General features: G+C 46.3%; 1 protein-coding gene and 1 long non-coding RNA gene across 5 annotated transcripts in view; one reads left to right on the forward strand and one right to left on the reverse strand.

Moving 5' to 3' along the window:
* The window catches only part of LOC146175605 (uncharacterized), an 85,355-nt gene extending 83,807 nt beyond the window's left edge, over positions 1-1,548 (reverse strand). For both annotated transcript variants that reach the window (XR_014701435.1, XR_014701434.1), the window contains exon 1: positions 1,482-1,548. This is a non-coding gene — a long non-coding RNA (uncharacterized LOC146175605). The remainder of the gene's footprint in view (positions 1-1,481) is intronic.
* On the forward strand, positions 272-11,864 carry LOC146175608 (uncharacterized). 3 transcript variants are annotated; one of them, XR_014701432.1, is made up of 3 exons: positions 272-411; positions 9,801-9,843; positions 10,846-11,864. XR_014701432.1 is itself a non-coding variant. In XM_084582002.1 (3 exons), the coding sequence occupies exons 1-3, from the start codon at positions 356-358 to the stop codon at positions 11,238-11,240; spliced, it is 438 nt and encodes a 145-aa protein (XP_084438128.1). In that variant the 5' UTR covers positions 272-355; the 3' UTR covers positions 11,241-11,864. The 3 variants fall into 3 exon arrangements, 1 of the variants encoding a protein (XP_084438128.1); XM_084582002.1 differs by having other exon boundaries at positions 10,902-11,864; XR_014701433.1 differs by lacking the exon at positions 272-411 and adding an exon at positions 489-974.
* The last annotated feature ends 301 nt before the right edge of the window (positions 11,865-12,165 follow it).

A 12,165-nucleotide genomic window follows, 5' to 3' on the forward strand; every position in this document is an offset into this window, starting at 1 on the left:
TGCAGTACATCACGAGTACCACAGATAGTATACATGGATGCTCGAATCTAAAATGGCGAGAAGCAATAAAATTTGTCTTCATTTCGCAGACCACCGAATACACATGTTCCTTTCTAGCAATAATTGTTCAACGCATTTGGCGGCTTACTTAAAACTAAATTACATATTCTTTCGAAGCAAATAAGCAATGATGAATGTGCGCAAAAATCTCCCGCGTCTCAATTGGCGGAATCGAGAATATGATAATGACATTTTCTTTAGCTTATCAGTCTAATATATAGGCCTCTGAATCGCGGAACCTTCATGCAGATATCACGCAGTCTTATTTGATCCTGGAACAGGGCAAGTTGAAGATATGATAAGTGTGGACTTATCGGTACTTTTTGTCGTTCTCTCCAATTTTCCCGCGTGGTGAGTACGGCAAATTTATGTCCGTCGTTACTGGGCATATCAGGAAACGATTATAGGATCATATATAGTTCCTCAATAGCAATACTTAAATTTTGTAACTCTGATGGTATAGGCATCCTGTTAATAACAAAATATTTACACTAATATTTTTTATGGATATACGTGGTCTTAAAAGATACCTTGATTTATAGAGCCCTACTTAACTGAAATAAAATTGTAACCATTGCTTATAATCGAAGCTATGAAGCATTCGTCATATTGTGCAAATGTATGAATGCACATGGACGTTTCGAGCTATAGTATGGATGCTGGAACTATTTGAATCATTTGGATTCTCATGAATGTGTAGGCCGAGAGTCGGAAATCAAGCTCTAATATTTTAGCGGCACTAGCATGTTTAGATAATAAATTCAAATTTATGTATGCATATTAACTCTCACTAAGGACTAAAAAGCTCAGCGCTTTGAAATTTATTCGCTATACTTCAAGCATTTTCGCCTAAAAAAAAAATGTGTGCGGCTTGCTTCAAAACCTGACATGCATTTTGCGTTCACTAATAAAATGTGAGTATGGAAATCACCTATTCTTTTAGGCACGGCAAGGCAGTTTTCTAGCCATATTCACACGGAGAAACCAGAGTTTTTAGTCTGGATAGTTGCATGGGTGTCTTACTCGGTTAAATACTCGGTTGCTGAGCCAACTTAATGCGAAGTGAATCGCCGGCCGAAAGATACAAAATGGTTACGTTTTTTAGAGTGAGAGTTAAGATAAGAAAAAGAAGGCAAAATAGTTAATTCGGAAATATTTATAATTTTTATGTTACCAATTCCTCATGAATGCCTTTTCGATGATAGTTTCTTCGCTTCCTCTTGAAATAGGCTTACTTGAGATCTCAACACGCAATCGTCACTAAATCTAACATAACTATACTAAACTAATTCTATCTTTAAAAATGTACCAAGATAGCGTCTATGCAAATACGCAAAGAGCAAATAAAATATACAGAACTTATGTCAGTACTGACAAAACATTAACAGACAGAAAACCTATATCAATACATTAATACGTACGAATCAAGGCTCATATTACTGGCAGCCCGGCCGGTGGCGATGGTCTGCACAGTCGGGTGTTCCGAGCGCAGCATAAAAGAGGCAGGGAAGAGGCAGAGGTTCTGGGCATAGGGTACAGGCAAGAGTGGGGAAGGAGGAATGGTAGTGGGATATGGTAAGGGGTGAGAGAAGAGTGTGTGCTTGCAGCCTGCGCCGTAGCGTTGCATGTTTACTGTCTATGGGGGAAGGGGGAAGGGGAGGAGCTGGCGCGAGTCTCTGTAGGTCTTGTAGGGCCGCGTCAGCTCGCTGAACAAGTGCATGCGCTCTTTCGTGAATTCCGGATAAGAGTCCACCTGAGCCCGCGGTTTTAAGAACCTATACGGCTAAAAGATTGGCAGCCTTGTTCCGGGATTCCTCCGGAAAATTCTGCGTGTTGTGCTTAAATCGCAAAGTGAAGCAAAACACAGTACAGAAAAATCGGAAACACACAACGGCACGACAATAAAGACAAGCTGCATACAAATTATTCCAGATTAGAACCATTGTCCACAAATGAAATGCCTAACAACCTGGTCGTCCGCAAAGATCATAAGCTAAAAAAATCCGCCCACGCTAAGGGCCTGACACCTGACGAAAGGCTGCCCTTGTATGTGCTACCTAACAAAATGCATGAAAATGCTATAAGGAAGTATTTTAACAATAGCATTTTCGACGACAACCACTTTTCAGAGTGGTCTCTGAAATCCTTATCAGGGGAATCGACTTGCCATAAATATATCTCCATCTGTTCATTCAAGGGAATGCCTTCTTTAACAGCACACTTATCTTATTGTAATTGGTTGCGCGCTAAGGGTGGCAGCTGCGCAAGGATTTCACTGACTCACAAAGAACAACTAGAATTATAAAAAAAAAAATGCTGGGAGATTCCCTGCCACATCAAGAAGGGAAACGCTATTGCGGTAAAGTATACTTGTCGTCGCCTTTCCTGATTGTCGTTCTCAGCTACCTGCTTATAATGCGAATCATTGACACTAGTTGCTTTGGTGTGCACATTCCTTTCTTTTTCTTTCTTATTCGCGGACGGCATTAGGATTCGATATGAACACCGCTTCGTAAGTAAATGCCATTTTCTAACTGTGTTCTCTTGATTGCGGTTAGCAAACATGCATGCCTCAATCACACGTCATAAAGTGAAAGATCAGAACGCGTTCGCCCCCTCAAAACATGTCTATACAAGGAGTCTTCGTGGCATACGTAATAAAGAAAAAACAACTTAGGGGCCTGTGTGTAGCGCGCTCGTCTCGCAAACAGGGGCTTGAGTCATGGCCTGGGCAATGGGTACGATCAATAATGCCCGCTGTAATTACTCCCATATTCTATTTAATCATTTGTTTTTCCTACTTCACAGGGTACTTCACACAATGTGGCTAAATGTAAACATTTTGCGAATTGTTCTGATTGGTTCTTAAAGTTTCTGGTATTATTCCATCACGAGCGACAAATTCTCTGGTGCCGTTGACGACGCAAGTTATTCTGCGACACGGGACTGTTATAATAATACATTGCTCTATAACCGCACATTCGTTAACGCAAACTACACTGAATAGACAGGTGTCGAGCCAATCATTCCGAATTTCACCCGTTATTAGGTGACTGCCTTTAACAGAATTTTAGGCATAGTGTTGGGCTCTCTAAATATGTCATATTTGCGGAGCCCTTCAGTGTCACCACCCTCTAAAAGAGCAGTCATTGCAATCTAACATTTGTATTTTAATAACACATCTAAGACAGGGGGGGGGGGGGGGGGGGGACTAGAGTTTTACCTTTAATGAAGCGAGTAAGGTGCCAGTGCAAAAAGAAAGACTCTAGTTGTCTGCTCTGTACGTGTTCTCAGAGCTTAGGAGCATTTCATGTGCTGTGACACATCCCATCGCACGGGCGCCTTTTGCGCTTCGCCTCCAACCGAACAAAGCTGTCGCGGCCTGGTAGAACACTGCACTCTGGCAGAGCATCCGAACACCTAACCACTGAGCCTGGCGTTCCCAGACACCTTCGCAAAATATTTTGGGTACACTGTTCTTTCTTTTTTTTTTTTTTTCACTATGTGATACGTCGGTATTGAAGTACTTACGCTGCACACAGGCTGTGATGGACGACATAGTGGAGGATACCGGACACTATGTGCCCTGAGTTGCTTTCATATAAGGAGAACTTAGACAGCATAAAAGCGTATTCGCTTCTTGCGTTCTCGCAGTAGCACGCAACAGAGACATTAAGCTGAGCGTATTTACGTTCCACTCAACTGGGAGCCGCCCGGCGGACCGCCAGTGAAACGTAGTGCGAGAAAGAGGTTTTAAACACAGCGTCTGTAACGCCCAATTGATTGTAGTATAGCGCAGTGCTGTTGTGCCCCAGCTATTGATGGAAAGCGACGTTACCCTGAAACGAACATGAATTGCACTGACTTCTATTAAGACATAAGTTATTATTATTTATGTTATTTATTATATTGTTAGGCATGCGAACAGAAGAGAACAAAGTGCAAAAAGAGGCTCTCCGGGATAGAAGTGGAAAAAGAGGAAGCTCACCATCTGTTGGTTAGCACATCAGGCTAAGGCGCAGAGCCATTCTGTAAATAAACCTTAACAGTGTGGTGGAAGGTGCTGAAAGATCCCCACGGATCATTCACTTTGCTGGCTGGTGAATTTACGCGACCCCTGCGGTCGGCTGGCCCGCACGCCTTCAGGAGTTCAACTTTACAGTGTCTTACAAAAGTGGCCGCCAACACGCTGACGCTGACTGCCTCTCGCGGCTGCCTCTCGCAACTACCCTCTGCGATGACATCTTTGACGACTATCCTGCCGCCGTTTCCGTACAATTTCCGGACCTTGCCACTTTCCAGCGAGTTGAACGGAAAGATGAAGACTTGGTATCACTTTTTGAAAAAGCTCGTGATCCGGCATCTGCGAACCCTTTCTGCATTCGCGATGGTTTGCTGTATCGAAAAAATTACTCGTCTGGCGGTGCACGCTTTCTGCTAGTCGTTCCGGCTAGCCTCTACTCCTCTGTTCTACACTCTATGCACGATGACGTTACAGCTGGGCACTTGGGGTTTGCCAGGACTCTTACGCGCATTAAGGAACGTTTCTACTGGCCAAATATGCGTCGAACGACTCAGCGTTACGTGAACTCCTGTGTGCAGTGCCAGCGGTTCAAGCTCCCCACCACTTCTCCGCCGGGCCACTTACATCCGGTGACACCACCGACCACACCATATGAGCAAGTGGGTGTTGACCTCATAGGCCCGTTTCCCCGCTCGTCCAAAGGCAATCGCTGGGTCATCGTGTGCGTTGACCATCTCACGCGTTACTGTGAAACTGCCGCCATCCCTTCCGCCACCGCCGCTGACGTCTCGTTCTTTCTTCTTCACGCTGTCGTCCTCCTTCATGGGCCTCCTCGTGTAATTATCAGTGACCGAGGCCGCCAGTTTACGGCAGATGTTGTGGAACAGCTTCTGCGCTATTGTACTTGCCAGTTGCGTCACTTTACGCCGTACCATCCTCAGACAAATGGCCTCGTCGAACGTACAAACCGGACACTGACGAACATGCTTGCGATGTATGTTGACTCGCGGCACAAGGGATGACGTGCTTCCTTTCATTACTTACGCCTATAACACCTCGAAGCATGAGACAACTTCCTATAGTCCATTTTTCCTCCTCTACGCCCGTCCGCCTCGACGTTCTCTTGACACCATTTTGCCGTTCTCGCTCGACACCGAGCCGTCTGTTTCGAGCACCCTCTGCCGCGCTGAAGAGGCTCGTCGGGTCGCCCGATTACGCACTCTAGCCTCGCAGGACCGCTCTAAGCAGCGCTACGATCGTCGGCATCAGGATGTCTCCTATCTTCCCGGCGACTTAGTGTGGCTCTGGACACCTCTCCGCAAGCGTGGTTTGTCCAAGAAGCTGTTGTCGCGCTACACAGGCCCATTTATTGTGCTCAAACGCATCAATGAGTTGAACTACGTCGTGTCTCGCCAATGTTCCCAAGGTCGCCCCTCTCGGAAAACACAGGTAGTTCATGTCGCAAGAATGAAGCGCTGCCACTCTCGCTCGGGACTCTGACTGACAGCCCAGGGGCTTCGTCTGCGAAGGGGGAAATGTTAGGCATGCGAACAGAAGAGAACAAAGTGCAAAAAGAGGCTCTCCGGGATAGAAGTGGAAGAAGAGGAAGCTCACCATCTGTTGGTTAGCACATCAGGCTAAGGCGCAGAGCCATTCTGTAAATAAACCTTAACAGTGTCGTTGCAAAGAAGAAGATCGGCAGTGGTGCGAGAGGAGCTATCGCGCTAGGCCAGACATTAAATCATCGTTCATACTGTCGCCATGTTGTGCCGTCTCTTTATTTGTCACTATGTAACAATATATTGTTGTCATAACAATCTGCACGCTCTTGTACCGCAAAAAGTGAGGTCTAAGCACACCACTAAGTTAACGTTCGCGAGAACTCGGCAAAACTGTTGCGTGTTAAAAGCATTTTCGCGAATTATTCGTTTGCAAGAATGCTTGCGCAGCCTCTTTTCTTGATGAAGTCGACGCACCAATGTTCACATTATAGTGACTGCAATCTTAGGCTCTAACGATGCTCGCTCGCTGGACGCGCTATGCTGTGGTGAGCAAACTAGCAGGCGGGAGCGCAATCCCTTTAACTCGCTGCCACCTGAGCGTTCAGCGCATGCGCAGTGACGTCCCGAATCCTCTGTCCCGCTGGCTGTAAACACACTCTAATAAATGTCTCGAATGTGACGCCCCTGCGGGCGGCAGCATGGACAAGGGGGGCCGAAGCAATCCTTCCCATGCTTATACGTAAGCCCCATGTGGGGCTCCAGCTTGCCCCTGTCGACCCTACGTGGATCTGTTACGTGCACTGAGAGGGCCGGGTCTTACCACATTTCTACATAAAGTACGCTTCGGTTCCTTGTCTGGTACGTGATGCCAGATTCAGCTTGAATGGGGGTTTCACGCTGCAATATCCTACGCTAGCCAAAACGGGACTGCCAAAACGGGACTGGCTGGGGCGTAAAGGTAACAGGCCCATATGTCCCCCATATAGGCCTCTTGAAGAGTATTTGAGGGCAAGGGCAACATAATTGCGGGCTCTAGGCAGGAATGCTTCATCAAACCCAATTAGGGTTGTTACAAACACCTGCTATAAGTCCCATATCGATCGTGCCGGGTTGGCGAGAGAGAGAGAGAGAGTCTCCGAGCTCCCCACATTACTTCCTTGTATGGTACTTGAAGGCAGATGGAACACTAATATATACTCTCTTAAGCCTAAACGGGGCTGCCTACACAAATGTGCTATGGTGCCACATCAGCAGCGGCGAGGATTGGAATTGGGATTTTCCTTGTTCTGCCCCCATCGGTCCCTTGTTGGCAACGTAAAGGTAAGAGACGAAGCCCAAATCCGGGCTTTACACGGGAAAGCAAAAACGCGAGAAACTCAAATCAGGCTGCCGGTGCACTGCCGAGAATCATATATCGACCACAGCGGATATGACCCAATTGAATACCTCCATCTTATGCATCAGTCGTTTCTCTTTTTATAGTATGTTATACGCGCTCATGACTTATTGTTATAGGGGATTTGATATATGTCTCTAAGTGTCTTTATTGAATTACTTTAAATCTCAAGTTTTAGGCTTTCGCGCGCACGTCGTTTGTGCGTCGTTATCAGACTATGACAAAGAAACATTGTACTGCTTTACCAGGCGTCCCTGAATATTCTCGACCCTGCAGGTTCACTTGTTCTCGGCCCATGCACTGCCTGTACGTGGAAGGCGAGGGCTCGTTTCACTTATGTTACATGTTAAAATAAACTGTCTTTAAACCCGCATCGCTGGGCTAATTAATATTGCCAGAACTAAGGGCAATGCATACTCAGTGTAGGCTGCCCACATTGGCCATTTTACCCCAGTTCTCACATAGAATTCCGTCCCTTTGCTTTTTACTTGGCTAACATTTAAAAATTAGTACACGATAATATTTCCCGAGGTTAAGACCACGGAATGTGCGGCAATGACTGACGGAAAAACTTTATTGAGCAGAGATAAGGAAGGGGGATGTGTAGGCGGTGTCTCTAGTCCAGGACTCCAACGGCTGCCGCTGCTATCCGCACGCCAGTCAGGAGGGCCCGTTGGGCCTCTAGTCCAGAGCTGGATAGGGCAGCCTTCCACCCCCGAATTGTTGGCACTGCATTTGGGTCATCAGGCGGATTGTGTGGGCAGGTCCACACCATGTGGTGCAGGCCTGCCTTCGCCACGCAATATTGACATTTGGGGTCGAAGAACCCGAGGTGCATTGTGTTTAAACGGACTGGTGTGTTATATGTACCTGTCTCTAGGCGTCGCCATCTAACTTCCTCCGCTTTAGAAAGCCCCTTGGCTGGGAGTGGATATTTTCTGCGAGAGAGTCGGCAGTGCTGTAACCTCTCCGCGTACGTCGCCAGAGGGCCGGGATAGGGGGGTGTGGGGAATGGAGGGATCGAGTCCCGGGGGAGGAGAGCTCGGGCAGCGGTATGGGCGTACTCGTTCCCTTCCACGCCTTGATGTCCCGGTGTCCAGACGAGGCACTTGTCTTGTTCTGGGTGCCCATAATTTTTTAATGTTCTGGCAGCTTGGAGACATATCCTCATTTGATGTAGTTGAAGTAGTCAGCCATAGAATCTGTGATTATATAGGCGCAAGTGGTATGCCTGGCGGCTGAAGCAATGGCCACCTCCTCCGCCGTTTCTATATTGTTATCGCAGACGATAAGGGCATCAACAAGTTGTTGTTGGTGAATCACAACCGCTACCGTGTACCCCGCTTCTGACTTGGCTGCATCTATGTAATAGTATTCAGTGTCTGTCCCGCACATTTCGTGGATGTACTATTTGGACCATGCCTTCCAGCGCCCTTGGTGGAACATAGGATGCATATTGCGGTGTGGGGGATTGGCTGTGAACGCCCACCCGAGCGGTGTAGCCTAGTTTTGTACGAAACTTTGCGGGCTATATAGTCAGGTTAAGGCCCATAAGAACGCTCTGAACCGTGCGGGTTCCTGCTAGTCGATTAATTTGGGTGGCGCGTTGGGCGGCAAGGAGTTCTTCGGCTGTATTGTGCATCTCATGCCCTGAAGTACTCACGTGGGCCCCCGTGGTGAACGTGGGCAAGACCTGATAGAATGCGTCCCTTTTGCACCCGCATTATTTCTATGTTAGCATTCTGGGGCTACATAAGAAAACAATCGCAGAGGATCAACTTCATTGAACGAATTTTCATAAGCGTCAACCACCGGCCGCAGCCAAAGTCGCCGGTGCCGCTTTGATCCTGGCTCGTTTCCACGCTCGTAAGCTCCTCTGTAACTAGCTAGTCTGGTTCTCGGCAGCCTGCCTGGCATGGCTGCGGTCTCTTTCTAGCGAGGCCGCATATTTCTATGGCGTATTTATCTGGGTTAAATCAGAAAGCGGCGCAGATGGAACTACATAAAGACGACAATGTTCAGTGCGCAGCGCGAGGGCTTCGTAGTTTGAACTTGATCAAGACGACGATATTGACTGCACAGCGCTAGAGTGCGTTGCAGCTTTACACGAGGCATGATCGGCTGCGGCGATAGCATAGTGCTCTTGTGCATAGGCACGACGAAGACCGGGAAGTTTGTTGCGCAGCGCAAGAAGAAACAACATACGGCGCACGAGTACGTGGCTTCATCTGCGGACGAATGACGCACTAGGTCCAGGAATAACACAAAATTCGCAAACGAATGCAGTGCAGCAAAAACCCTAAACGCCTTCGGGCTACTCACATAAAGGAACATAGGACGAATGTGAGCAGCTCAACTGTGGTCGACACGTGCCGCGTCAGTATTGTAACATGCTCATTTTAGGTATTTTTTTACCGTTATTGCCCCCCCTGCTGTAATGCCCCTGGGCGCTGCAGGTACTTGTATAAATAAATAAATAAATACAAATCTCGCATCGGTTGCTCCTTTGCTGAGATCGCTGACGCACATCGGACCTTCTGGGGGCTGCACTTCAGAGCCCACCTTATGCTACTCGCGACGGTGGTATCTGGTTCCGGTGACCGTGATTCCCTCGCCTTCTGAGAGAGCAGCTTAAATAATATCCATTGGTCCACAGCAATGGGCTGCAGCCTTTGAGTTAGCTAGCTCTCCTTGCTTTGCTTTTTTATGTATCAGGGCATGGAGAATCGAGATTTTTTTTTAACTTCTTTATGAGACTTGCTGTCGTTGTTTGCTGTACTCAGACATCTCACTCTAGTTTGTTGTGATTGTATTTCAGGGCTGTGTACGTTACACAAGGCCAGGTATTCTGCGAAGCCCTGGTAAGACGACATCCATTTTTTGGTGTTCTTTTAGTCATGCAACAGACTTTTTGATCTTGTAATGTTAGTTTTGTTATCAAGTTAAAGTACAGACCTGGTCATTTTTGCGGGGACAGTAGAGATGTTAAGCTGTAGTTCAGGTTCAGTTCCAAAGCAAAAACTGAAAAACCTTTACTGTTGATGCAGAACACAGATTGATTGTTGTTTGCTTCCATAGCCATTTATTTTATGACTGCCTTCACATTCACATAAAACTTATTCCGTCAAAAACAAACCAATAAACAAAAACAGAGCAATCGCCGAAGAAGGTTCTCTCTCTGTTTATTTCTGCCAACTTGGTCGAGCGTAGCCAGTGAGGATTTTTTGTTTTGCTGGCGTATAGATGCAAAATTAACAAAACAAATGCAATAAAAACTGCTTATTACCACTCTACCAGAACATAAGAACATAAAATTCATAAAAAATCGGTAAGGTTCTCATCCCTATAATTGGCTTTGCAGTCGTGTTAGCTTGAACGCAACGCCCGTACCGAAATCAGCCTAGGCTTTAAGGGGACACTGATGACAACATCCAGTTTAAAACTAGAACAAACTTCATGCAAATTCTTCGTCACAGATGAAACCGCTATGTTAACAAACGTAAGTTTAATATAATTTTTTTCAAGGAATTCGCCTAGACGCTGCTGCGAAATAAAGGTAAGAATGGATTCTGAAATCACCTTTCGGATGTATAATTCGTTATGACTTCACACCACGTGTCAGTAGTCGAATTCATAAGGAGTGGTTGTCGACAGTGTGTCTATATCCCATTACATATTTGAACAAAGTCTGCTTTCGTTGAAAGTCGCCTCCCTCCCTATAAAATTCGGGGATCTCTTGTTACCTGGCGAACCCTAGCTTGCGTTACCCGAGGTAATAGATAAATAGGAAGAAGGCAGTGTTTAATTTCTTTGCCATTGCTACGTTTGAATATTTCGGATTATTTTCTTTCTTAATGTGCCAGTGTGACCCCAACGGAAAAGGGGAACAGTGCCTGACTGGCTGCCTCTGCTTTCCAAGATTGGACAAACCAAACCTGGGAAAGTGTTTCAACCCCAATGCTCCTTACCCGCAAAATTTCCGGGATCCGCGGCAACCCCTGCCACCCTCTACAAATCCGTGGGACCGGCCACTGCCTTCGCTACCACCATCATCCGGGCTACGTCCATTGCCTCGAATACCAGAGCCAAATGGGGCACGACCACGACCTCACCCTCCAGGGCCAGCATCGATAGGACCATTCCCTCAAGTACCAACGTCGGCAGGAGGACGACGACGGGATCATTTATCACGGACGCCAGGAACACCAGCATCGATACGAAATCGCCCACTGCCTCCAACACCAGTATCGCCAGCTAGACGTCCACTGCCTCCAACACCAAAACCACTAGGGTAACCAGCTTGGAGCCAAGGACATAGCCTGTCTACGTAGAAGCTCATAATTTAATGAAGACTGCAAATTTTGAACGATGTGGTGATTTGTTTCGGCAGCAACAAAATCTAATAAACAAAGAAAAATATGTTTAAAACGATTGCCTGCTACGTGATCGGAGCTGTGCTTGGAACATTTTATGACCCAAGTATTGAGATCTTTATAAGCTTTCTAACCTAACATATAAGCAAACAAAGGCAGCGAAATTGAGGAGCTTCGTTAAGAGTTGAAGGAAGCCAGCAGCAAATTACAGAAAGGAAAACGTAGATGATGTTCTGTTTGGGTTGATAAACGTGAAGTAATAATTAATCGTGGTGATAATTAGTTCCGATGCGTGGAATTTCGCTTTGGTGAAGAGCTGCATATAATCTCAAGAGCAACAAATTCTTACACAGTAGGGTAAGGGTTTTCAAGTGGACCTAATTTTTTTTTATTGTTTTGCATGGATTTTAAAGCTAGGTTCAAATGTGGAATGCATCAGTTATTTTCACGATCAACTGTTATATCAAATTCACAAAAAAAAAAACTAATAAAATTTCTATTATTCTTTCCTTTGTGCGAGTGGCTATTGTAACCCTTCGTATCTTAGCCTAAAAAAGTTCGAAAAAGGTGCCCTGCCCTGATCATCCGGTCTAGCCACTTCAAACACCGCGAAACGGCTCATTTGATGACTCACTTGTGTCGATGATTTCCGAAGCTTGCGCGATGGGCTATCTTTACCAACTTCAAAATGTCTCCGCAAATCCTCTCTAACCTGCTGAAAGAAAATCAATCATCAGCCCGTTTTTTCTGGCATCTGGCATCTACATCCTTTGCCTGTTGATGCAGGCCACTGCATAACACTTCAGTGGA

This window comes from Amblyomma maculatum, chromosome 10 (genome assembly GCF_055883805.1).
Source record: "Amblyomma maculatum isolate TAMU_Amacu chromosome 10, ASM5588380v1, whole genome shotgun sequence".
In the NCBI taxonomy this organism is placed as follows: domain Eukaryota; kingdom Metazoa; phylum Arthropoda; class Arachnida; order Ixodida; family Ixodidae; genus Amblyomma; species Amblyomma maculatum.